Source organism: Argiope bruennichi, chromosome 8 (assembly GCF_947563725.1).
Source record: "Argiope bruennichi chromosome 8, qqArgBrue1.1, whole genome shotgun sequence".
Classification (NCBI taxonomy): domain Eukaryota; kingdom Metazoa; phylum Arthropoda; class Arachnida; order Araneae; family Araneidae; genus Argiope; species Argiope bruennichi.
The window spans coordinates 59,726,475-59,752,323 of NC_079158.1; the positions used below are offsets into that span (position 1 = coordinate 59,726,475).

At 30.3% G+C, this 25,849-nt stretch overlaps 1 protein-coding gene across 3 annotated transcripts in view; it reads left to right on the top strand.

Moving 5' to 3' along the window:
- LOC129981000 (histone-lysine N-methyltransferase SETDB1-like) overlaps positions 1 to 25,849 on the top strand; it is a 111,315-nt gene that overhangs the window by 73,528 nt on the left and 11,938 nt on the right. For all 3 annotated transcript variants that reach the window (XM_056091575.1, XM_056091574.1, XM_056091576.1), the window contains 9 exons: positions 2,611 to 2,761; positions 4,908 to 5,051; positions 5,195 to 5,387; positions 6,090 to 6,279; positions 9,726 to 9,911; positions 10,394 to 10,503; positions 19,414 to 19,486; positions 22,097 to 22,222; positions 23,982 to 24,160. In XM_056091575.1, the coding sequence (XP_055947550.1) occupies positions 2,611 to 2,761; positions 4,908 to 5,051; positions 5,195 to 5,387; positions 6,090 to 6,279; positions 9,726 to 9,911; positions 10,394 to 10,503; positions 19,414 to 19,486; positions 22,097 to 22,222; positions 23,982 to 24,160 (1,352 nt within the window). The remainder of the gene's footprint in view (positions 1 to 2,610; positions 2,762 to 4,907; positions 5,052 to 5,194; positions 5,388 to 6,089; positions 6,280 to 9,725; positions 9,912 to 10,393; positions 10,504 to 19,413; positions 19,487 to 22,096; positions 22,223 to 23,981; positions 24,161 to 25,849) is intronic.

A 25,849-nucleotide genomic window follows, 5' to 3' on the forward strand; every position in this document is an offset into this window, starting at 1 on the left:
TTGTGTTAGTTGATTTCAATTAAAAATTTTTTTTTCTTTATTTTTAATAATTTTTTAGAAATCAGTTTTGGACATAGTTTATAACAATAATTTTTATTATAATGAATTTCAAAATAATGTCAGTGCTTCTTTGAATTGTTGAATCACTATAATTTGCAGTTGTGAAAGTTTTAATAAAAAGGAGTAGGGAGAATACTTTTTTTTAGATTTAAAAATTTTTAAAACTGTTTTTTGAATATAATTTTTTATTTGACAAGCTTTGTTAAATTTTGAAGCAATGTGATATATTGTTTTGTGTTGGTTTCAAGAAATGCTCTTTTAAAAAATGCTTCATTTGGCAGTTTTACTTTTTCGTATACATAGTACAAATTGAAGAAAGATAGAGCGATAAAATTTGGTACAAGGATTTAACATTTATAATAGTGACATTATTAAACTTTGAGCCAAATCCTACAGTGAGTTCACCGTCTATTGGTCTGTACTTTTACAAACATGTTAACATGATAACTTAAAAACTTAAATGACTTAAAATATATCAAATTTGGATGTAATTTTGTGAATACAGGTGTAGTTTTGAGTTAAATTTTTATTTTAGTCAATTGGAAAGAATGTCTCTAAACCCAAATTCTCTTTTCGGGTAGTTTGAACTGCATGCCAGGAATTAATTGCCAAGGATCACACAATAAAATCAGAAAAATGTTTAATTCAGCCTAAGGTTAATATTTCATAATTATTGTACACGAATGCTACACAAGGCATTTTCTGGCTTTATGTGAGAAAGTTATGGGGAGATGCTCCCACTGATTTTTTTTTTCATTTTGCATCTAACTATAGAGATTAATTTTTAATTATTTTTTTTTATTTCTTGTATTTGTCTTTGTTACACATGAAAACTAGGACTAGTTAAAGTATTTTCATTTCTTTGTAAAATATATAGAACATTTTCTGTAGTTTTTAGAACATATGATTTTTCTATTATCAATTTCATGGCAGCTTTGGAAGTTGTAGGATGATAGACTAATGAATGCTTCAGTTTTTAGCTATATAAGATTCCAAATAAAATTACTAAATAGAATGAACTAGTATAGAAAGAAATTTACTTTTCCATACCATCCATGTTGAATCTTATCTGTTATTTTTTATATAAAATTCAAATAAAATCTTATATAAAATTCGAAAAAATAATTTGAAATTCGTGCTTCTGCATTACTATCAACAATTTCAGAAATGTTGTATCAATCTATTTAAATTCGTAACTTATTAATTTTAATAAATGTTGTAAAAGGTCACAGAGTATTATTGTTAATCTTATAAAAATTGACAACTTTTGATATTGATAGATTTTTTTTTCCTTCTTTTTTATGATCATTCCTATGTTTCTATCAAATCCAAAATTTTACATTAGAAGACATTGCGCAAATGCAGAAATAAATGTTTAAATTTAAAGAATAAGCATTTAAAATTAATTAAAAAAAAATTTTTCGATAAAAAACAATAAATTATTTTAAAGCAGAAAAAAAAAAAAAAATCATATGCTTGGAAAATGTGCAGTTTACAAATGCATACTTATAGAAAGGTGCTTAATTTTTTTTACGAAAGTGCTTAAAAGTACTTACTTTTACAGCATTTTCTCACTATGCACCCTGAGAGCATTAAGAGAGAGAAAAGAGAAATCTTATTTTTAAACCAAGTTTCTACAGTCATGATAGTACTTGTTTATTTGTTTTATTTGAAGTATAATTAGTTTTGCTAGTGTTTGTTTATTTGAGTTTTAGGGAAATATTTTATCATGTAAAAAGTATCAAAAATGAAATTCTGATTTTTTTTAAATGATGAAATTACAAATGCAGTCCATTAGGAAAAAATATGACCATTTTAATCATAGAATGGGCAATTAATAATGTTAATAATATTTAAATGTTATTTACAAATTATATAGGTTGTTCTGAAAGTGAATCTTAGAATTTAATTACTTTGTAGGTTAAAAAAATTTCAGTTTGTAGGGCAGAATTATCAGAATTTTTTCATTTTAGTGTAATATACGAGATGTTTTACAATTGTTTTGTGTAGAGAGCGTTCTGTTATGTTCAGTTTTTCGAATAACGGAAGTTTTCACCAGTATTTTTTTGTTATTTGAAGTAGACTGAAAGTTGGTGAATGAAATATTCTTTACTTTCCATGCTTCGCTTCTCTCTAGATAATATAAAACCCCCATAATTTGCAATAAAAATTATAGCAGAATATATGTAAAATAATCTTTAATTGAAATAAAAACTTAAAATTAAAAAAAAAATGCCATTTTTTAAAATAGCTGATAAGGTAGCAGATGGTAGCATTTTTTTTGTTGATATTTTTCCTTAGAAAATAATTTACACATACACAAAAAAATTATTTCTGAAAAATTTAAAATACTCATTAATATAATTATATTTACATAGTGTGCATGCTTTATCTCGCAGATTTTATTGTATTAAACAGATATTATTGTAGCATTGGTACCTTAAAAATCAAAAGTTTTTTATATTTTAAATACTGAAAATCTGAATTAAGTATTATCTAGTGTTGCATTCTAAATGTTCCATTTATTAACATTCGAATATCTATTATTAGGCAAATGCAGAAGCTAATCGTGTAGCTGGTAAACATCGGAGACATAATGTTATTCTAAGGAAACCTCATCAGCCGTATGTAGAGTATACTAGAGAAAGAGACACAAAGGCTTCTGAAAATCACGATATAGAAACAATTGAATTAGACTCGGGTTTGTGTGCATTTTTATTTTTATCCTGTGATTTTTTTTTCTTGAACTTTCTTTTATTGTGTGTGCATGATCTGAAGAACTTAATTTTTAAACTGAAAATAGGACTTTCTAATATCAAATTAAATGCATTTTAAACTTAGTTATGGTAACAATTATAAAAATTGGTTAATTCTTTACTTGATCTTATTTATTTTTATCCTAAATTTAAATTGGTGGTGGATTTTTTATTTCTAAGTAATTTCTTTTCTTTGAATTGAGATTTCTAATTTAATTAAGAAATGTTACTGACTTCCAACTTTATACTGTTATAATAATTTATTCTGGCTTTTATTTAATTTGATTATTTTCATGTTTATAGAAAAAGATTTTTATAATTTGTGCTTAAAAAAAAACCTTTTTTGAAGTGTAGTTCTGAAGTTAGATGCAGTAGTGTATTTGTATAATGCTGCAGTGTCTTTATATTTGTAGAATTTAATTATCAAATAATCTGATATTATTATTTAGATGTAGTCTGGTAAGAGAGATGCCATTTGTTGGGATTAGATAAAAATTCTTAACAGAACTTCTTAATAATTAGAATTATAAATTTATAAAAGAACCCATACTGAAAATTAAAATATAAAAAGAACCCATAAAAATGAAGGCAAGAAAGCTCATTTTAATTAATAAACTAAAATATAAAAAAAATTTTGCCAAAAATTTGGTGCAAAACTAAAAAGGAAAGAAAAATGAAACAATGAAAACAGCATTAAAAAATTAAACCACCATGACTGTTAAATATCTTTTTAAACATTAATAAAAAAATTTAAATGTATAAATGTCATGAAAATTCCAATTTTATATCATTGCCACATACTTTTGCTATATTTGTTTTGACTAAGTACTTTCGATCAAATATATTAATTTACAAGCTACCAAAATATGGACATCTGTGCCAAACATTAATGTTTACATGGAACAACTAACTTCATTCTCTTCTTAAATCCTTAAATTCAGTTATAAATTTAAAAAAAAAAGTGTAGGATTCACTTTTAACTTTCTTTTTTAATAATAAAGGACAGTTTCCATTAGCAGATCCATAATTTTCAGCTATAACACATTGTATAAAAGCCTATTCCTGAAATTTTTTCAGAAAAAAAGTAAATATTGTGAAAAAAATTGAACGTTATTTTTAACTATATCATAGACTATTTATTCTATGATTTTTTTAAAGAGAGTGTATATATATATAATTGTTAAAAAAAATTGTATTATTCGGCAAAATGCAATACAGGAAAGAATCTGTGTTTTCCTGTTCTTCTCTCTTTTTCATGGAAAAGAATTCAATTCAAGGAATGTTTGTTTGGGACGGTTATAATTCTTGTGAAAGGCCGGCCCCTAATATAGGTCTCTGAATTTTTTTAAATCAGCTTTGGTAATTTTTACTTGAGCTAAACAGAGTTTTCGCTCTTTATTTTGAGCTTAGCTCACATCCGTTTTATATAAATATGTTAATATTTGTAATAATATCTTGGATCATGCTAAATCTGCTACACTGGTATGAAGTAATGTTTTTTTTATTCAGTTGTATGGTTCATTCTGCTATGGTAAGGAAGTTTGGAGAGGGGATTCTCCTCCGGTGTTGTCCTCATCATCTGACCGCAGTTCAAAATTATGAAGTCCATCTCAAATTAGCCCTAGTGTTGCTTTAAAACGGGATGTTAATATAACTAAACGAAACTATTCTTATGCAAAAGATTTTACTCAGTTTCATGCTTGCCTGCAATGGTCACTTAGTTGTTCTTTTCAGAGATATAGTGGTGCTCTGGTGTGGTTGTTCCAGCTGATAGAACACCCATAGAATCAAAACAATAATCTTCATGAAATTTAACCTATGTACTCTAGTAAGCCTAAATAGGTTACTTACAACTTTTTTTGTTTGAGTTTAAAATTTAAAAGTTAATGTGCTGCAAGGGGTTAAACTCTAAACTTTACAGTATGAATAACAAGATTGCTATACTTGAAATTCTCGTCCTTATTTTTTCATCTGCTACAATAACGTAAAAGTGACATTTATGGTTGAAAACTTTAAAAATCCTTGCTTGCTTTATTTATATTTTAAATATTTTTCTGATTTAATTATGAAATATTCCCATTAATTCAACAGAGTCTGACACTGAAGAAGGAAAAGTAAAGGTTTCACAGCATCCTAGGAGAAAGACTGGTGGCTCGCAGTTCCTAACTAATGGCGAGAAGCCTAGAAATACTGCTCGCAAATCAACTTCCCTTAAACCTAGGGAATCTGAAAGTAGTATGTTTTAAAATATTTTTATGAAAATATTATTTTCAGTGCATAATTATCATTTTATACTCTGAAAACTACTATTGTTTTTTTTATTGTTGCATTAATTGGGAAATTCTTATAGTAATTTATTGTATAAATTTCCTTTACAGCCAATGTGGACAAAGATAATACACCTGACATTCAATCCCATTTGGGGTACAAAGACTTGCACAATTTAGTTTCATTTGTTAGAGTTGATTATAAAACTCATGTTTGTTCTAAAGCATGTGCGGAAAAAGCAAGTCCAGCTGAATTTAAAGGGAGGAATCCTCTTCTTATTCCAATATATGTTGGTTGGGAGAGGTAAGTGGATTGATTTATTGCTGAGCCATTTTATGTAATATGTTTTTTTTTAAATTAAAAATCCATATTTTTATTGGTTATGCAAGTATCCAAGATAATTTATAATCTGGAAATTTGAAATAGGGGTATCTGAAAATATGAATTAGCTATACAAAACAAATGAATAAAGATTGGGTTAATACATGAAATAAAATTTCAATCATAGAAATAATTTCACATGTGAATTTATTTCTTGCTTATTAAGGTGGTATGTATTTTTCAAGCTCAGATACCCTGAATTTGAAAAGATTTATTTTTAAAAAAGAATTTTGATCTTTAAATCAGATTTACATAGAAAATTGCTAACCCTAAATTACATATAATTTAGATTATTTATATTTTTATTTTTATCAATAAGATCTAAAATAACCCAGGCTTGTGTATATATCGTAAGATTTAAAATTTTTTAAAACTTTATCAAATTTAGTTCCTGTTTAAAATGTGTGTGTGTGTGTTTTGTTATTTTTGAAACATCATGTAATATTATGTGAGAAACAGGAATTGTCATTAATAATTCATTTAAAAAAATTATTTTTTTATCGTAGAAATAAAATAATATAGGAAAGGATTTCTAATAAATACATAATTGCTTATTTATTATTTTTATAATGACTGAAGAGGATTTGAATTTTCGTATTTAAAATAAAGTAATTCTGATTTTAGGCAAATTTGGAGATACTCAGGAGACAGCTTTAGTAAAATAAGATTAATGTACCGGGCACCTTGTGGTAGACACTTACGGAATCTAGGAGAGATTCTAAAATTTCTGATTCTAACAGAATCCAAACTCACCATTGACTACTTTACTTTGAATCCATTTCTTGTAGTGTTTCGAACCTTTAGGCCTAAAGAGGTAATTATGTAATTTTCTTTACTTGATTAAGTGATATATAGATGACAAACTTTTGCTTTAGGATTATACAATTTAACACAGTTCAGAAATTTCATTTCTAAAAGTTGTTTTGTTTTATATCTAAGCGGGGATTCAGCTTTAGTTTAAAGGAATATTTGCAGTATTGTAATTAAATATTTGGTATTAGTTATCTTTGAGTAATTGATGAGACGTATTATTTTCTTTGTTATGTAGAATTAAGAAAAAAATGTTTGAAAACATTTCATTTGTAATGTATTTTGTGCTGTGCAGATGTCTTAACGTATTTGTATATTCTCTTTATATTTGTAATATTGAATAATTTATATTTTTACATGATTTCAAAAAGTAAAGGAGAAAAAAAAATCGTGTATTTTTTTCTTAACTGTTTTTTTTTTTAATTTTAATGTAACTATTACACTTAATGAGATTAAACCATGAAAACAAATTACTAGTTTTTTTTGTTTTTGTTTTAGAAATTCTGTGCATGAAAATGACTAATTTTGTTTATCAGTTTGATATGACAAATATTTTTATTGGTGATTAAGATGATTGTGACAACATATTATTTGAACAATCGCACCATTTTTAAAATCAGTATGAAGTGACAGTGAAAGCAAAATTGCTTTGAGAAAAATCAGGGCAAATATTTATTTTTGTATTGTGGAAGTAGTCCAGAGAGTAGAAAAACGGACTTCTGTAGATCAACCTATATATGCCTATAGAGATTTAAGAGTAGAAGTTGCTTCTACATGTATCTAAGACTAAGTAGGAAAGACACATAGTGACCTTGGGGGGAGTAGAAAGTGTATGTATCGCCAAGGGTGGGGACACCATGAAGATAGAATGTAAATGCATTATATCACTTTTGGAAGAAAATATACTATGCCCCAGGCTCAGTTTACATTTGCAAAGCCATGATGATGACTTAGGCTGGAAAAAAAACTGGGTTCTGCTTTGAGCTCCACTTGCCTTTATTATGCCACTGAAGTAGGGCTCTGTTCTTCATAGGTATGATTATGAATTGGCTCTTGGTGCATTTTTTGGCTTAGTCTTCTGAAGCCTATAACTAGGGATTAAAGATAATTAGTTGAAATCTAGGACCAACAGAGAGCTGTAGTGGACCAGTGTAATAAGGTCTGGAGTAGGTAACAGAAAATGTTTAGTTTGAACTTGATATACAGCTAATGCATGTTAAATCCTAAGTGAGCCAAATGCCCTATATTATTATGTGGAAATTGGGAAGGAGTTGCAATTTTAGATGTTTTCACTATCCAACTGTGCATCAAAATTACAAGGTCCATCCCCTTCAGCTCCACACAATGCTTGTTCTTCACCAGATTGATCCAACTATTCGCCGTACAACAACTGACTGCAGTCCAGACTACTGCCCTTTTATAGTTCCTGGGAGGTGAGCAGAGAGGGTTCTGCACCAGTCAGGCATATCTCAGTTCCTATTGGCTCAATTCTGTTGAGCCTATTGGCAAATTCTAGAAGTTTCCAGTAATATCTATTTTGTTGCCAAGCTCTGAGATCGCTGGCTCAACATCCTATAGAGCTAATTGTAAAACAGTCTTTACATTGATTGGACTAATTGTTCTGGGAGGCAACACTATAGTTTATAACAATATGTAGTTTCTTTTAAGACTGACTGCCTTTTAAATGAGCCAACTTCAAATCTCTCGGGGACTTTCCTTTTGATTATCTTATGTGACCGTTTCAACCTGTCTGAAAGCACACAGAAATTTTGAATGATTGGAACATTCAAACAACATAGGTTGAAATTATGATTGATTTTTTAAAGTCATCACTGGCCACAGGCAACCCCTCCCACTCAAGGTATATTCCTTCTTTGTGTAGGGATAACTGACTTTAAACCATTTGTGTATGTACCAAAGTGGCAAAAACTGACCTCAATATCGGAAGTTTTTCATATCCAAATCTGAGGTACCCCTTCAAGGGGGGAGGGTATTTCAAAAAATATCACTGTAAAATCTGCTATTGGATAGTATTTATATAGCAAACCTCACAATTATATTCTTAAGTGATCATGATTTTTTTTGTCTGTTACATTCAATGTATTTTGGCACTGTTTTGGATACTTGTGTTTTAGAGCTAGTTAGAGACCAAGCTAGAAGTGTGAGGCTTCGGTACCAGCACACCATTTAATTTTGTCCCAAGTTGCCTTCAAAATGCCATCCCCAACTCGATCATCTAAACAAATTTATTTCTCCTCTAGTCATATGTACATTGGTCCTCTTCTTATCTTCTTTCTAGCTGATGCTTATGTTAGTGCATTTCTTGCGTCATGTCAATGCATTTATTTTATGCTCATCTTAGTGCACTCAGTATATCTATCATTTAAAAAATTTTCTGGAAACTGGTTTCCAAAAGTTATATAATTCAGTATTTGAAATTTTATTGCAAATATTTTTTAAGAATCTTTCTAAGACAAGTGGTATATATGGAAGGCATTTTACTTTCGTTCTTCTAATTTCATAAGCTTCCAAGCTTCACTATCATAAAAATATTTTGCTAATATTGTTTCATTAAATTGATATGCTTTGAGTTTACTACTTGTATTAGAGGCTTTCTAGAATCTGTGCAATGATCTGAATGAATGATGGGTCCTCCTAATTCTGGTTTTTATTTCTTCATTTGTGCCTTCTATTTTATCTAATATAATTTCAATGTAGAAAAAACAGTCTCTAGAATTTTAAAATTTAAGTAATATCCTATATTTAGACAATTATTAAAATATGAATTTTTTTTTATCATTATTTCAACAGGAGCATTTAATGCATTTTAAATAATACATACAGCTAGATTTTAATATTAACATAAAAAACTAATTTTTCATCTTTATTTATTGTGACTAAGTCCAATTTCTCATCATGTGAGTAATATGCATTTGTGAAATATAATGTAAGTTAATTTGAGAAAATTTTTTTAAAAATATTTTTGAAAAGAAATGATGAACTTAAAAATGTTTTTCAATTGTAAATATTTTTTAACATAATTTTATTTTGTAACTGAGTCTTATTGCAAAAGACTTTATATAATATTTAAAACTTTCATTGAATATGTGAATCAATTATCTGTTTTTAAGCTAGTTATGATTATTTAAAAAATGATACGATAAAAATGATTTTCGAAGGTTTTATTTATTTAATGGATTATTTTTTAAAGCTGTTTCTGTGTTTTGCCAACATTCATTACCAAACTTATCATATAGTGCAAAACAATTTATTTTCTTTATTTGCAATGATAAGGTTCAACTATATTTTCATTGGAATTGAATTTTTTTATGTAAAACTTTTTAGACTTCTTTTGGTTTACTATAATATATTGCCAATATTATTTAGTTTGCCCTAAGAATAAGAATATTTATTTTTTGTTACAAATTAATTATTTTTCATGAAATGTAGATAAAATATGAACATCCTGATGTTACGCAAGGCAAAGAAAATGTTCCTGTACGTTGTGTGAATTCATGGGAGAATGTAGCTCCACCATATGTGGAATATTCACCTAAACGATATCCCGGAAAAGGAGTCTATTTAAATGAAGATAAAGAATTTTTAGTTGGGTGCGACTGTACAGATAATTGTCAGGTAAATTTTTTAAAAAAAGTAAATAATAACTTTATTACTTCTATGTGTTTCTTTCAAATTTAACAAAGTTGGGATAATCGTATAATTCTGTAACAAAAGTATTTATTCTGGTGTGCACTATTTGCTGTATTTATTCTCATCTTTTTTCACTTGACAGGTTTTGTAAAAATTAAATTTTTTATATATGTGTGCATTCTTTATGACAATATATGACTTTAATATTTTCAGATATTAAGAATCAGTTGTTTAATTAATTTTTGGTTTGATAAATGTGGTACCATCTGTTAATGAATTTGTGAAAAAGTTCACTACCAGATGGTGAAACAAGAATGAATCTTACTTCTCTGGTATCGAAAGAAGATTCCATAACACTTATAGAAAAACAATATAATTTAAAAGACTAAAGAATAAGTACTAGTTAAAATTTAAAAACTTACGTTAATTTACTGATAAAAGTTTAAAAACAATTATTTTTCTATTAGACTCCAGAACTGTGCGAATGTCAGCGAATCACTAGTTATGCTTACAGTGGTCATTATAATGCAGATGTCGGATACAAATTCCGTCGTCTTAAGGAACCAGTAGTTACTGGGTAAGTGAAAAGTTTTGCTATCATTTTTATGAGAATTGTAAAAGATAATTCAGTTGTGACATTAAACAGTTATTGCTTATGCACGAGATATTCACATTAAACTTTGTAACAACTCAACTCTCTGTGTATAGCTGGAACAACTCAACTCTTGATTTTCAAGTTTGGAACTGTTGTTGTTGTGATTTTAAGTTAGAGTAAAATAAGAATTCGAATCACGCTTGTGTTTAGAGTCATTTATTACAGAATATAATTGAAATAATATCTTATTAGTTTGATTTTATAAATGTGTGTAAAATTTAATAACATAGTGATTTCTTTTAACTTATATAATCTATTCAGGAAGATGTGCAAATTTCTGAAAGTAGAAATCTAACAATTTTATTTAGAATATGTACACAATTTCAATCAATCTATACTAATAATAAAGATGAATATGTGTGTATTGGTGCTCTTCAGATCAGACTCTAGAGCTTACAAATCAAATATTTATTAGGAAGATTTAAATCAATTCAATGTTATTTAAAAATAATTATTCAAAGTAAGCTAAATTTTACTGTTTTTTGCTGTAACTTATGAAATTATTACACAAAAGTTAGTTTTATATAATTGAAAATCTGTGGGATGTTTTAGTGGAGAAGGTTGCAAATTGGGATAGTTAAGTTACATCCACACATAAAGAATGAGCGACGACTTTTTTTATATAAAAATAAACATCTTTTAATTTTTAACGCTAACACATCGACAGACAACAGATTTTTTGAAAGACCGGAAATTGATCTTTTTAATTCGCACAGCTTGCGCGCTTGATCGCAGATAACTGCTTCGTACTTCCGGTGCGCAGTTAGGAAAATAGTTTTTCGAATACAGTCATTTTGATGGAAGCAGGATCGCCACAGTACTCCCCCCTCTAGTAGTGCAGCAGGCACTGAAGTTAGAGGTAACGAGTGTTGAAGCGAACTCGTCGGCCAGATCTGGTCACATAAGGTACTGGAGTAGAATTTGTAGGTGACACAGGACTCGATGGAGACAGTTCAGGTACTGGTTTTGGTGAAGTCGGAACTGCAACTGGTGGTGATATTGCTGGTGCAGAGGACTGGTGAGAGTTCTCGAAGAACGCAGGCTTTAAGCGATCAATGTTGATCGTGGACTGTTTGCCGTTCTTTTCAATTGTGAACATTTTATCAGTTCGTTTGAGTACGAGGTATGGTCCATCGTATGGCGCTTGTAAAGGTTTTTTAACAGCATCGTGGCGCACGAACACATGTGAGCAAGTGTCCAGAGCTGGATGAACGAATACTTTCTTGGTGTCATGAGGTGCAGTAGCAACAGGTTTAAGTTGATCCATCAAGGTCCGTAAATTTATTAGGAACTCATGAGGCTCGACGTTAATTGAAGGGGATTCAAAAAATTCTGATGGTAGTTTAAGGGTTGAGCCATAAACTAGTTCGGCCGATGTGCACTGTAGATCTTCTTTTAATGCGGTTCGGAGTCCGAGCAAAACCAAAGGAATTGATTCGGTCCATTTCGTAGATGCATGACATCGGAGGCTTTGTTTAAGAGATCGATGGAATCGCTCGACTATTCCATTGCTTTTTGGGTGGTATGGGGTCGTTCGGATCTTTTGGACACCCAAGAGTTTGCTGAGCGAAGAAAACAAGTTGCTTTGGAATTGTCGTCCTTGATCTGTCGTGATTATTGAAGGCAAACCGAAGCGTGAGATCCAATGAGTTATGAATGCACGCGCAACAGTTTCAGCAGAAATATCAGGAATGGGAATTGCCTCAGGCCATCGTGTGAAACGATCTATGCAGGTAAGTAGGTATCCGCAATTGTTTGAAGGTGAAAGAGGTCCTACGAGATCTAGATGAACATGATCGAATCTGGCTGCAGGTAATTGAAAAGATTTAAGAGGACTATTGGTGTGTCTAGCTATTTTAGATTTTTGGCAATCTAGACATGAACGGGTGAAATTTGAAATGTCCTTTTGCATGGACGGCCAAAAGAATCTCTCTGCAATCAAATGTTTAGTGGCACGGATACCTGGGTGGGAAATATTGTGCAAAGATAGAAAAACTTTCTTTCGGAAAATTTCTGGGACGTAAGGTCTAATTTTGTTTTGCTTGACATCACAGTAAAGTTTAGATGAATTGGGGTCGGTTGAGAGAGGTTTTAAACAAAGTGACAGTTCATTCTTTGCCAAAATAGTCTGAAGTTCTTCATCAGATGCTTGTGCTTCCGCCATGGCAGAAAAGTCTATTTTTGGTAACTGTATTTCATTAATACGAGATAAGGTATCAGCTACAACGTTTTTTGAGCCCGATACGTGCCTGATGTCGGTGCTGAATTGTGCAATGAAATCAAGGTATCTTAGTTGTCTTGGAGAAGAAGAGTCAGATTTTTTGGTGAAAGCAAAAGTAAGAGGTCGATGATCTGTAAATATTATGAAATTTTGACCTTCCAACAAGTGTCGAAAATGTTTGATAGTTGCATATATCGCCAAAAGTTCCCTATCATACGTACTGTATTTACGTTCTGAGGGCGTAAGTTTTCGGGAATAAAATGCTAGAGGTTGTTGACCATTAGACGTAGTTGTATGGAGGACAGATCCGATGGCTGAGTCTGAAGCATCAACCATGATAGATAATTGCTGGTTAGGTGAATGGAAGTTCAAATTAGCTGCATTTGCAATATCAGATTTGCATTTTTCGAAAGCTTCTGTAGTGAGGTCAGTCCAAGGAACAAGTCGCTTATCATTCTTTTTAGAGTTTTTTAAAAGTTCGTGTAGGCTAGCTTGAGTCTGAGCGGCATGAAGCAAAAATCGACGGTAAAAATTGAGCATGGCCAAGAAACGCTTTAGCTCAGATATATTTTGAGGTTTGGGAAAATCAGAAATGGCTTGAACTTTTTTCGGTAAAGGTTTCACGCCTTCAGATGTAATTAGACAACCTAGAAACTTTACCGATTGCTTCCCAAGGATGCATTTTGAAGGGTTTAGTTTCAATCCGTGCTGAGATAATCGTTCAAATACTGTTTTTAAATGTTGTTTGTGCTGTTCTACATTATTTGATGCAATCAGTATGTCATCAAAATAAGGAATGCAGAAATCTAAATTTGACAAAACTTGATGTATATAACGTTGAAAGGTTTGTCCCGCGTTTCTTAAACCAAAGGGCATATAAACATATTCAAAAAGACCAAATGGGGTTGTGATTGCTGTTTTTGGAATGTCCGCTGGGTTAATAGGAATTTGATGATAAGCTCGGATCAAATCCAGGTTGGAGAAAATGGTTTTATTGAAAAACATTTGAGTGCAATCTTGAATATGAGGAGCTGGGTATCTATCAGGAACGGTAATTGAATTTAAACGACGGTAGTCGCCACACGGTCTCCATTCTCCATTAGACTTTTTCACCATGTGTAGAGGACTTGCCCATGGGCTACTAGAAGGACGGATAATACCTTGAGACATTAAAAATTCAAATTCCTGACATGCAATTTTTAGCAACTCGGGAGATAAGCGACGAGGTCTCGAAAATACTGGTTGACCAGTTGTTTCAATAAAGTGATGTATTTTAGTTGATACTTTGCTTTTTGTTGGTTGAGATGGATAAGTGAGGTCTTGGAATTGCGATAAAATGTCATAGAATTCTGAATCGCCAAGCAAAATGGATATACCAGAAGTTAATGAATCTGTGTTTGTATATTTGCCTTGAGTGGTTAATTTAGTTATGCCATCAATCAAACAACCACTTTTAACATCAACCAAAAGATTATAGTGTTTTAAAAAATCAACACCTATAATTGGTTGGTTCACATTTGCAATTATGAAAGACCAAGTAAAATTTCGCCGTAAATTTAAGTCTAGCGTAAGGCGTTTTTTACCAAAAGTAGCTATTTTTGTGCCATTAGCAGCTAAGAGGAGTAATTCATTAGAGGAATCAGCTTTAGGAGCATAATTGTTTGGTAAAACAGATACGTCTGCGCCTGTATCCATTAAAAATTTCCATTTACTAACTTTATCGGCCAGCATAATTCTATTAATTTTGCGATCGTGGCCAAGGCCAGTGGACGACCGTCGATTTAGTTTCCCGAATTCTTGAAAGAGCAAGGCAAATTACATTTTTTTGCTTTTGTGCCAAAATTTGTATGATAAAAGCAAATGCCATCAGCAGGTTCTTTATATTTTTTTAAGCGATCACGAGAGCAACTACGACTGTTTTTAAAAGGTCGATTTCTATTTCTGCTTTGAGAGCGTGATTGGCGCATTGTTGTAGTAAGCTCGCCAACTAAAGTCGTCAAATGGGCGACTTGTTTTTCAAGTTGGGCTATTTGATTATTCGAAGATTGAGGAGTAACGGAATTAATGTTTGAATGGCCAGCCAAATCATTTATTTTATCTGCAACTGATGCTAAACCAGCTAAATCTTCATTCAAAGCAGTTAAAATAGTTTGTGTGCTGTTTGGCAGTCTTCCGAGCCAAAGAGATTTTAAGAGTGGCTCGCCAACAGTATCGCCCGCCAATGTTTTCATACGAGCTAATAACTGAGATGGTCGTTGGTCGCCAAGTTCTAGGCCTTGTAGCAGCGTACGTATTTTCGAAGCTTCACTTTCAGAATGCAACTCAATTAAACGTTTTTTTAATGTTGGATATTTATCAGTATCAGGAGGTTTCAATATTATATCGCTTACACAATTCAAAATATCAGAATCAACGGCAGAAATAACGTGATTAAATTTTGTATCGTCAGCAGTAATTCCCGCCAAGGCGAATTGCGCCTCAAGTTGAACAAACCATAATGCAGGGTTAGCTTTCCAGAAAGGCGGAAGTTTGACGCCAACACGAGAAACTGTTGCGTCGTTGTTGGCGGAATTTGGAGTATCTCCTGGCATGTTTTATTCAAGAAATCAAAGGCACGTTATAAATATAATTTCACAAAACTGCTTTGAAATACGAAAATACAAATAATATACTGATAATCAGAGTAAATAATATGAAAATGCTAATCCAAATTATATAACAGAAGTTCCGATGGAAATTATTTAGGCTGTGAAAATAGAAACAATATTCAACGATACGCTTACCGCCATTAGGAAGAAATGCGTTATGGCGCCATTTAATGCATAAAGAAAACTGGGAAAGTTATCCTTTCACTTTTCGAGTCACCAAATGTGGGATGTTTTAGTGGAGAAGGTTGCAAATTGGGATAGTTAAGTTACATCCACACATAAAGAATGAGCGACGACTTTTTTTATATAAAAATAAACATCTTTTAATTTTTAACGCTAACACATCGACAGACAACAGATTTTTTGAAAGACCGGAAATTGATCTTTTTAATTCGCACAGCTTGCGCGCTTGATCGCAGATAACTGCTTCGTACTTCTGGTGAGCAGTTAGGAAAATAGTTTTTCGAATACAGTCATTTTGATGGAAGCAGGATCGCCACAAATCTATACAAAAGTTAGTTCTACATCTTCTTTCAAGCATAATTAAAAATTCTTTTTAATGATTTTTATATAATTTTTTTTAAATTTATTTTTTTACATAAATATATTGCACATTTTTAAATTAGCACCTTTTAAAAATCCTTTTGATGATCCTTGTTTAAAAGTTAGGCAAATATTTCTTATGTTTTTGTGATTTTTAAAAATTATATATACAAGGTGATCAAAATTAAGACACCCATACTCAGAGCTGTTTATATAGCAAACTGCTCAGTGAAAAGTCTCCAAAATTGTTGAGCATACAATTCAAGATATGGGTAAATGGATTATGTGAGTAAATGCATCAAACATAAAATCACAAGTACCGTATCGATGTAGGGGAAACTGCTCAATATGGTACCCTTCTTCAAGATGTAAAATCTGTATTCTGTAAACAGCTTGTTCAATTGCAGATTGCAATTGGTTGATTGTGATACTTTTCATATGCAGAGTGATACTGTCTTTCAAATCTGTCAAGGTTACTAGACGTCCTGGATAAAGGAGATAAAATTTTTAAATATCCCCGCAGTCAAAAATCGAGGATTAAGATCTGGAGAACGAGATGGTCAGGTTGTCAGGGACACACGACTAATTACTCTATCATTAATGAAATGTTGCAGAAGAAACTGCTGTACACAGAGTCCAATGTGTGGAGGTGCTCCGTCTTTGCATAAAATTAATTGAATCAAGACATTGGTGCTGTTGCATTTGGGGTACACCAAAATTTTCGAGCATGTTTTGGTACCTCCTGGCCATCATGGTGCATGTCACAGGGCAATTGCCTATAGCCTCTTCTAAAAAGAAAGGTCTAAGAATAAATGTGGCTGTGAATCCACACCAGATTGCAACTTCCGGTGAGTGAAGTGGAATCTCTTGGAATGTACGAGGGTTTCCGTGTTCCAAATGCAACAGTTATAGGTGTTGACTATTCCACTTAATTGGAAATGTGCTTCATCCCTCCATAGAATCTGCCATGGCCATAATGAATCCATTTCAACTCTAGCAAAAAATGTCGATGCAAAGGCCAGTCACTTCTTTCTGTCGATGAGCAGTAATTGCTGAATGTAATGAATTTTATATGAGTAAAAATGCGTTATTTTTCCTGGTACATTCTTCATTGTAGTGCAGAGAATACACAAGTACTATGATGCTGCATGTGCACTGCTATGCCTACAACATTATCCATTGATTGTCCAACAATAGCAGTAGCAACATCTTCAATACCATTTGAACGAGTCAATTTCGGCTGATCTCTAAGATCTTCACTTTTTTCGAATCGAGTGATCATCTGAGAGCTTTGGAAGTAATGGTCCTTTGCGTAAATTCATAAGTTGATGAAACTCTTGAAGTGCAGCTGCAGAATTTCCTTTGTTTACATAAAACAACTTCACTAACAAAGCCTGTTCAGGCAACATGATAGCCATTGCTGTTAAGAATTATATTTTCTCAGTTTTATCCCCTTTTATACCTAGTATCTGTAAATCTTGGAATGTGTAAACCAAGGGTTTATGGAAATTTCTGCTTAAATTAATATTGCAATTACAATGACAGTTTAAGTTTCTTCACTTTTCCATCTTTTTTATTTCATATCAATAATAAATTTTTAAAAAAAAATTTCATACCACATGTTTTTTTGTGTGGTTATTTATATATTTTCAGCATATTTTCTGTTGTATGGTGCCATCTATCAATGTTTAGAACTTTTTTTTTTTTTTTTTTTGTTGCTTAATCTGTTTCCCTATGTCTTGAATAGTATGCTCAACAATTTTGGAGCTTTTATACTGAGTAGTTCGCTTTTACAGAGTGTTCATAGTAGGAGTGTTTTAATTTTGATTACCATATATATATATATATATTGCATAATTTCCATCATAAGATTACATACTAACTCTGAAATTTAAAGCATTTTAATTATTTCTATCAAATATTTAATCTTGTGGTATTATTCTACTGTAGAAAATTATTAAAAAAAACACACACAAAAAAAACACCAAGATTCTATTCAATATCTGTGTAGTTTGCAAGTGGGGCAGAAAAAAATATGAAGTTACAATACTGCAAAAATTAGAAGATGGATGATTCACACTGAAGGGTCAAGATTTACTTCAGGTGATCAGAGGGTGGTGCCATGTTTTTATTTTGCACTTTTCAGGAGGTTTGCAGGTTTTTAAAAAAATAATTGCAATTTATTTTACAACATAAATGTTAAAATGAAAGGTAAACATTAATACATATAAATTCTGACCCTTCAAGCTTTGTATTTGCTTTCAAGTGATCTCTTTTAGTATTAGCAATTCTAAATATATTAGTGGCACACAACCCATACATTTATTTTTAATAGTGCTATGATGTCATGGGATTGGTCTCACTGTACAGAACATATGAAAAGGCAATTAAAAAAACAGTGGCAGTTTGAAGGATTGATAGACATGAAGTTACATTTAAACAATTTAATTGAAATTGTATATAACTTATATTGCTGGCGAAATCAAAGGTGGCTAGTTTTAGGTAATTATTAAATTTAACTTGCTTGAAAATTACTATTTTTAAATAAAAACTTTTGGAAATTTAATATAATTAGCTGTTCAGAAAAAATAATTCTTGGATTGTAACGGATCTTTTTGTCAAAAGGATCTTGAGAGAATTTTTCTTGCTTCAAAATTGTATAATGTTTTTCATTTAATGATATATCATTATTGCATAAAATGTCACTATCTGCATAGCATTATGGATTTACATCTGTTATAATACCTACATTTGCATTCAAAAAAAGTTTAGGAGCACTAGAAGTTAGCAAATTCAGTGTTTCTCATTTCATAAAAATAAAAATTTGAGAGTTTATTTATATCTGAATCTGATTTATTTTTGCTAAATTATTTGATGCTTTGAGTAATTTAAAACTATAATTATCCAATAATTTAGAACCACCACTTAAAAAGTATACTGTAAAGTAATCAAGAGATGCTAATTTCATAGTTTAAATTTTACAGCAATTATAGGTGTGAAAAAGAATGAATCAGAGTTAGTAAGTTAGTAGTTAAAGTATGCACTTCAGATTTATGCCTTCTAGAAAAGTCTGAAATATTCAAGACTCGCACAGGGAATCATATAATTTTATAATATCAGAAAGCAAAACACTAATTTATGATTTGTTGAAAAATTCATACTCTTCTGTTGAAAAGATTTTATTTGAATCTTTGATTAGGAGAATGGGTGAATATATTTTAACAAAAGGGTTAAGAACGTTTGAGATAGATGGCTATGGGTTCTATAACAGAAAAATATTATTTCATTTATGATAGCATAGAGAATTAGAATATCAATTTATGATGATATTAAGACTTAAAAAATGATTTACACTGTTTCTAATTTAATATGATTATATATGCTTCTTTAATATTAATTATTATGTTTTTTCTTTTGCAGAATATTTGAATGTAACAGTAAATGCAAATGTGGACCTCACTGTGGAAATAGAGTTGTTCAAAATGGTATGAAAGTAAGTATTTTTAATATTCCTAATTTTATTATTTAACAGGATTTTTAGCATTATATTTATCAGGAAAATTTGTTCTCTTAAATATATTAAAATTCATTGTTTCTGCTAAGAGAAACAATGTATTTTAATATATTTAAAAATCTTTAAATATATAATATTTTCAATTTTATTTACTTATTTTTCAAATATCACTTTTTTTTTGTATGCAGATGTGAATTAAGTTTATTTTTATTAATGTTTGATATCTCTTGTCATAAAGCACATTATTGCTTTAAAATAATAATTAAATAATCTCTTGTTTTTCATTTATCTCATTATTATGTTTTTAAATAAGTGAGAATGGGATTTGAAATGATTAATCAATGAACTGACTTTACTACAAAGATGCTAAGGGAGAAGAAAATAATAAAGGAACTGTTTTTGATTGAAAGAGTATTCAGAATGTGATAGATAATTATTCATATAGAAATCAATTAAAAATCCATATTTGTTTTTAAATATAGCTGCTTTTGCAAAGTTTCACTAGAAATTTATTAAGAGCTGCATTAATATAGAATTAATTATTAATGAACATGTCTTGCAGTGAATGATTTGCATAATGAACTAAGCAAAATGTAAAAGAATGGCTTCCTTTACAAAACAAGGTGACATCAGGATATCACTTTCAGAATCTTGCTGCATCTCTGCTAACAGACTGTTTAGTTCTTATTTATGTTTTTTTAATACTTTTAAAAAAATAAATAAAAACAAAATTATAAAATATCAGTTACTTGAAGCTTTAAAAGGGGGGGGGCATACTTTAGTACAAACCATAGTTTCATATTACAGTATGAAGGAGAAGTTTTCAATATCATGCGAGCATAAATGCAAGATTAGCTAGGAACCATATTCTGTGTCGTTGAAGAAGTTGTAGAGCAGATTTCATATACAGAGGAGGAGCTCATGAGTGCTATTCGTGCTTTTCCTCATATCTTGAATATATGTATAGGGGAAAAATAAAGAAAACACAGGGAACTTTTTGCCGGATTTGAGTGGCACCCCTGTTGTTGAAGAAATCATTAAGACATAGTTTCATAAAATATTTAATTTTTAGCAACTATTAATCCTGGTGAACCAGCAGGTCCCTTAAGGGTAGGTTTAAATAATAAATTACATTAATACATTTGTTAATTTTTTTTCAGAATAGAATGCATTATGTTGTTTTGTATTGATGTAATGGGAAAAATTGTGTCTCTCCATGAGTATTTTGTATTATTATTAAGATTCATGAAGTTGATGTTTTACTGCAGTTGGTTGTGTAACAAATAATAGTTGGCTCAGTTTTGCTTAGGAGACTAGATTGTCTAAGGAATGGTTTTCATTAGTGAACCTCAAATCTGTGGAATGATTAGTAATTGTGCCCAATTGTTTGTTAAATTTTTCATGGGAAACAAAATAATTATAATTTTGGTTTCATGTAATTCTTATGCCAAATCCTGATTATAATGTTTTGCATATTATATCTGAACTGTTGCTTTCTGCAGAAAAAGTATGCATATTACATTTTCTATATTTGTAGAATTTAGTGCTTAGTCATAAATTAAATAGATTATAGATATATGAGCCGTTTATTTTGAAAATGGGGCAAGTCCATATTTTGTTATTGCGAGATATTTAAAGGTTTGCATTTCAATAAATTTAAAAATATTGATAAGTATTAATAGATATATTTTTTGTATTTTGTGGTACCAGATAATGTAAATTTATAATCCAATAGTGTTTACAGATTGATAAAAAAAATTGAATGTCTTGACAACAAAAATTTGTGATTAATGATATTTATTTCATTGTCAATAATGGACTAAACAAGCGATATTGGAAATAAACATATTATTTTCGAAACACAAAATTAAAATATACTTTTTATTATTTATGAAATACTGTACAACCACCCATTATTATTATTAAAGATAGATAGATAGAAACACCCTAGATTTCAGACATGATATAAAACGGCCACATTTGCTTCACCATAAAGCAACCGGAGCTAAATTTTGCTGTAATGTATTCGGTCAAAAATAATTTCAATCTAAGATGGACTTGCACCACTTTCAAAATAAACAAATTTTCAATACTGTTAAGAGCTAAAACTTCCATCTCCAAAATATTAGAATCTAAAAATTTTTTTACTATAAATTTTTTACGCATAAAAAGACTATAACAAGTTTTATCTATAATTACCATTATCTCCATATTTTTTCAAAAATGGACTTGCCCACTTTCAAAATAAATGGCTCATATGTGTTATCTCTCTTTTTTTTATTATGAATATTAACACTTATGTTCATTTTGTATAGTATACCATACATACAATTTTATAAAAATATACTACCACTATAAAATAATTTTTATAAAGTTGTATGTATGGTATACTATACAAAATGAGATGCTATACAAAAGGTATACTATACAAAATGTATAGCTACCTATATACTTTTTTTTTTTTTTTTTTTTGCTTTTCTTCAAAAAAAAAAAAAAAAAAAAAGCAATCTTGTCACGATAAGGGTTAAGTATATTTTTGTGTAAGACTAATTTTTTAAATTAAGTATTTCTATTCTCATTTTTTAATAGGTTCGTCTACAGATGTTCAAAACAAAAAGGAAAGGTTGGGGTATAAGATGTTTGGATGACATTGAAGCTGGAGCTTTCATTTGTATATATGCTGGACAACTGCTAACTGAACAGGGAGCAGATGAAGTAAAGATCTAATGAAAATAAAATTTTAAAGTGCTTATGAAATTGTGTGCTTTATGCTTGTTACATACTTTTAATATATAATAAGGACTTGAATTTTTGATTTTGATTGTGCAACTTCTATTTAACATATAGGACTTGTTTGGAAAAGTGGGTCAGCATTTCATTTTTTGAAGTGTTAATTGAAAGTCCAGCTACTTTATGTATTAAAGTGTTCCAAAAGTTTCATTCTCATTGTATTATGAATGGTTTTATCTAGCCTTGCTTGTGCAAACATGCAGGCTTGTCTATTAGCTGTCTATGTAATCGGTTTCAGTCATCCCAGAGCCCTACTATGCCCCCCAAAAGTTCTTTTGCCCATTTGGTGGGATTGGAAAGGCTTAATTTTCTATGAGCTCCTTCCTTAAGGTGAAACAATAAATTTTAAGAAAAACTGTCATCAATGGGAGCAATTAAAAACTGTCATAGCAAAAAAATGGTCAGAATTAATGAACCGACGAGAGGTTGTTTTTCATTATGACAACGCAAGACCACATATTGTATTTAATCATAAGAGAAAAGCTCTTACAGTTTGATTGGGATGTTTTACCACAACCTGCATACTCTCTAGATCATGCACCATCTGATTATTACTGCTTTCCTTAAAAAAAAACTCTCTGTTCGATAAGCACTTTAAATCCATCAGTAAAATAAAAGTGCACTTCGAGGATTATTTCTTGTCCAAAACAGAACAATTTTGGAAAGAAGGCATAATGAAGCTAAAGAGTTTTTATATAACAAAATAAAAAATATTTTAAAAGTAAATATTGTGTATTCATTTCATATTAGAAATAGGAAAGAAACTTATGGGACATCCTGATATAAAATGATAAAGCTGAATAAAAGACTTAAAGACAGGAAACATGAAACTATAGCTATGCAACTTATAGTCAAATCAGCTTTCAAAGATTGAAAAAGTTAATGGTCATCTTAGGTGACTGCTCAATTCAAAATTGGGATGAGTTTCATGAGATGTCTATTTATTTAGAATTTGATAAAGATTTTAGAAGTTAATCAAGCATTTTTATATTTTCAAACATGCTTGTTATCTTCAAATGCAATTATTTTAATCGAAACTTTGTTAGTTCTAAAGTAAATATACAAATTAAATGAAAACACACCTGTTTCAGATTAACATGACTTACACTTGTTTCCCCTCATGTTAAAAGAATTAGAAAGAGCAATTAGATAATTGATTTGAAATAAAAAGAATAATAATCAGTGGAGAAAACTCACTTGCAGAAATATTGATAAAAAGCATTTAGTAGTATTGGATAAATATCTGTAAACTAACAATTTCAAGCTTTTCTACAGAATGAAGCCATTCTAAAGTGATGCAAAATTTTTTTGTCTTATGTGTAGAATTAAGTCAGTGACAAAGATGGAAACTTTAGGGCAAATGTACTGATCAGTATTTAGATTAAGAAATAAGGAAGTCAAAGTCAAGAATGATGATAAAAATCAAAATAAGCTAAATATCAAAAGGTTTTTTTTAAAAAAAACATGGAAATCAAAATAAGAAAGCATAAAGATTTTTTTTACATGAAAAAAAAAATTGTGTCATCCAAAAATATTAAATATTACCAGAAATTGCTTCCACTTTTTAATTCATAAGATAATGAATTAGCATTTCAATACTTTTATTTAACATTTTTATGAGTGATTATTTATTTTTTAAAATTAAAATGTATTTTTTAATTTAAGTTTTCTATGTATTTTTAAGGATGGTAATCTGTTTGGAGATGAGTATTTAGCAGAACTGGATCATATTGAGGTTGCTGAAAAACTTAAAGAAGGTTATGAGTCTGGAGTATCAGATATAGAGGATATGGAAGTTGATGAACTAAAATCTGATGATGAGGATTATAAAATGAGAGATGAAGAACAATCATCTTCTTCTTCGTATGTTTTATTTGTTAATTTTTCTTTTAAATGATAAGTATTTAGACATGTACTGTAGTACCTTGTGGATATTCTGTTTGTAGTATTTTGGTAAATGAAGTATTTTTTTGTACATTTTGATCAAGAATGGTTGATTTACTGAGCCCCATTTGATTCCTGCAGTTCTGCTCTTTATTATATTTCAATGTATATAAAATCAGAAGCAAATTTTAGAGAAAGGTATTTTGTAAAGATGTTGGTTACATATCCAGTGTCGCTAGCATAATGTTACAAATCTGTAATGTTGCTTCCCAGTACGGTTAGTTCAATCACTGGAAAGATCATTTTACGATCAGCTCTATTATGTGGTGATCAGATGCCCAGTCAGTAATCTCAGGGCTTGGCGACCATTTGGCAACAAATTAGAAAAATACTGGAACCTTCCAGAATTTTGGTGATGGAGCTAATAGGAAACAAGATAAAACAACTGCCTGATTATTCCAGGACTTTCTCTGCTTGTCTCCGGGCATTATAAAAGGTCGGCAATCTAAGCTGAAGACATTCGTGTAAAGAGTCGCTGAAAGGTTTGGAGTCATGTGAGTCAATGGTGAGTGGTTGTGTCAGTCCAGCGAAGTGCAAGCATTGTGTGAAGTTCCTGCATTTGCTTAATTGAGCTGTGATCCTGATATTTATTACAGAAGTAGAATCAAGGCATGTGTAGAGTAGTTAGTCATGTAGTAGTGAGTTGTCAGTTGGATACAGCTAAAGCGAGGAGACGGTGGAAAATTGCAGGCATTTGGAGAGACTGTAGATTGTAGCTATGTAGATTCCCTTCTGCTGAGTTCTGTCTGGCTGCTTTGTGTGCTGTGGTTGTTATTACCACAGATTACTACTTGTGGGCTACTGTTTGTTGTAATGTGCTGCTGTATATTATGTGTGTTCGTCTAGGCTGTATATTTGATGCCTGTGTATTTGTTTCTTTGTAATTAATAAATGTCGTTATTCGTTACTAAAGGATTGTTTCTACATCAACTAACAAATCGAAAGAACCCTGAATTCATAACAATATAAATTTTGATAAATGTATATGCAGGGTATCTCAAAAAACTGTTCACAACTTTTAATTGTAAATTAGGTTTATCAATACCAAGGCAATTTGGTAGGAGATTTTGGGTGTGCAGTTGTAAAGGATATCTGCTTTAGGTCCAAATAAATGTTACAACATTGAAGTAGTGGAATATGAACCCACAGTTGCATGAAAAAAGACATTGCAATTTGCACACTTTAGTGGATACAATGGCAAGTGGAATGTAGTATCAACATCAGACTTTTAGAATATATGTTTAAAAGACTTACTGTTGAACACAATATTCAATTCACTTGTAATTTATCAATTTAAATTATAATGCTGTTGTCAGTTGCATTTACCCTTGTATTTTGACTATATTTTATGTTTTGTTTTGAATATCATTTTCTTTTACTTTATTTGCTCTCTCTGTCTGGTTTAATACTTCCTTTTCTTTTATAAAAATGATCATTTTTGCATATCTGACACATACTTCGATATTGTTTAAAACATATTGCAGCATTTTTTTCACTTAAATGGTTAAATTGGATTTCCAATTCTCTATTCAATGACAATTGACGTTTACAATATAATGCATGCTAAGAAATGTGTTATTACATTCTTGTGAATATTCTTGATGTGTT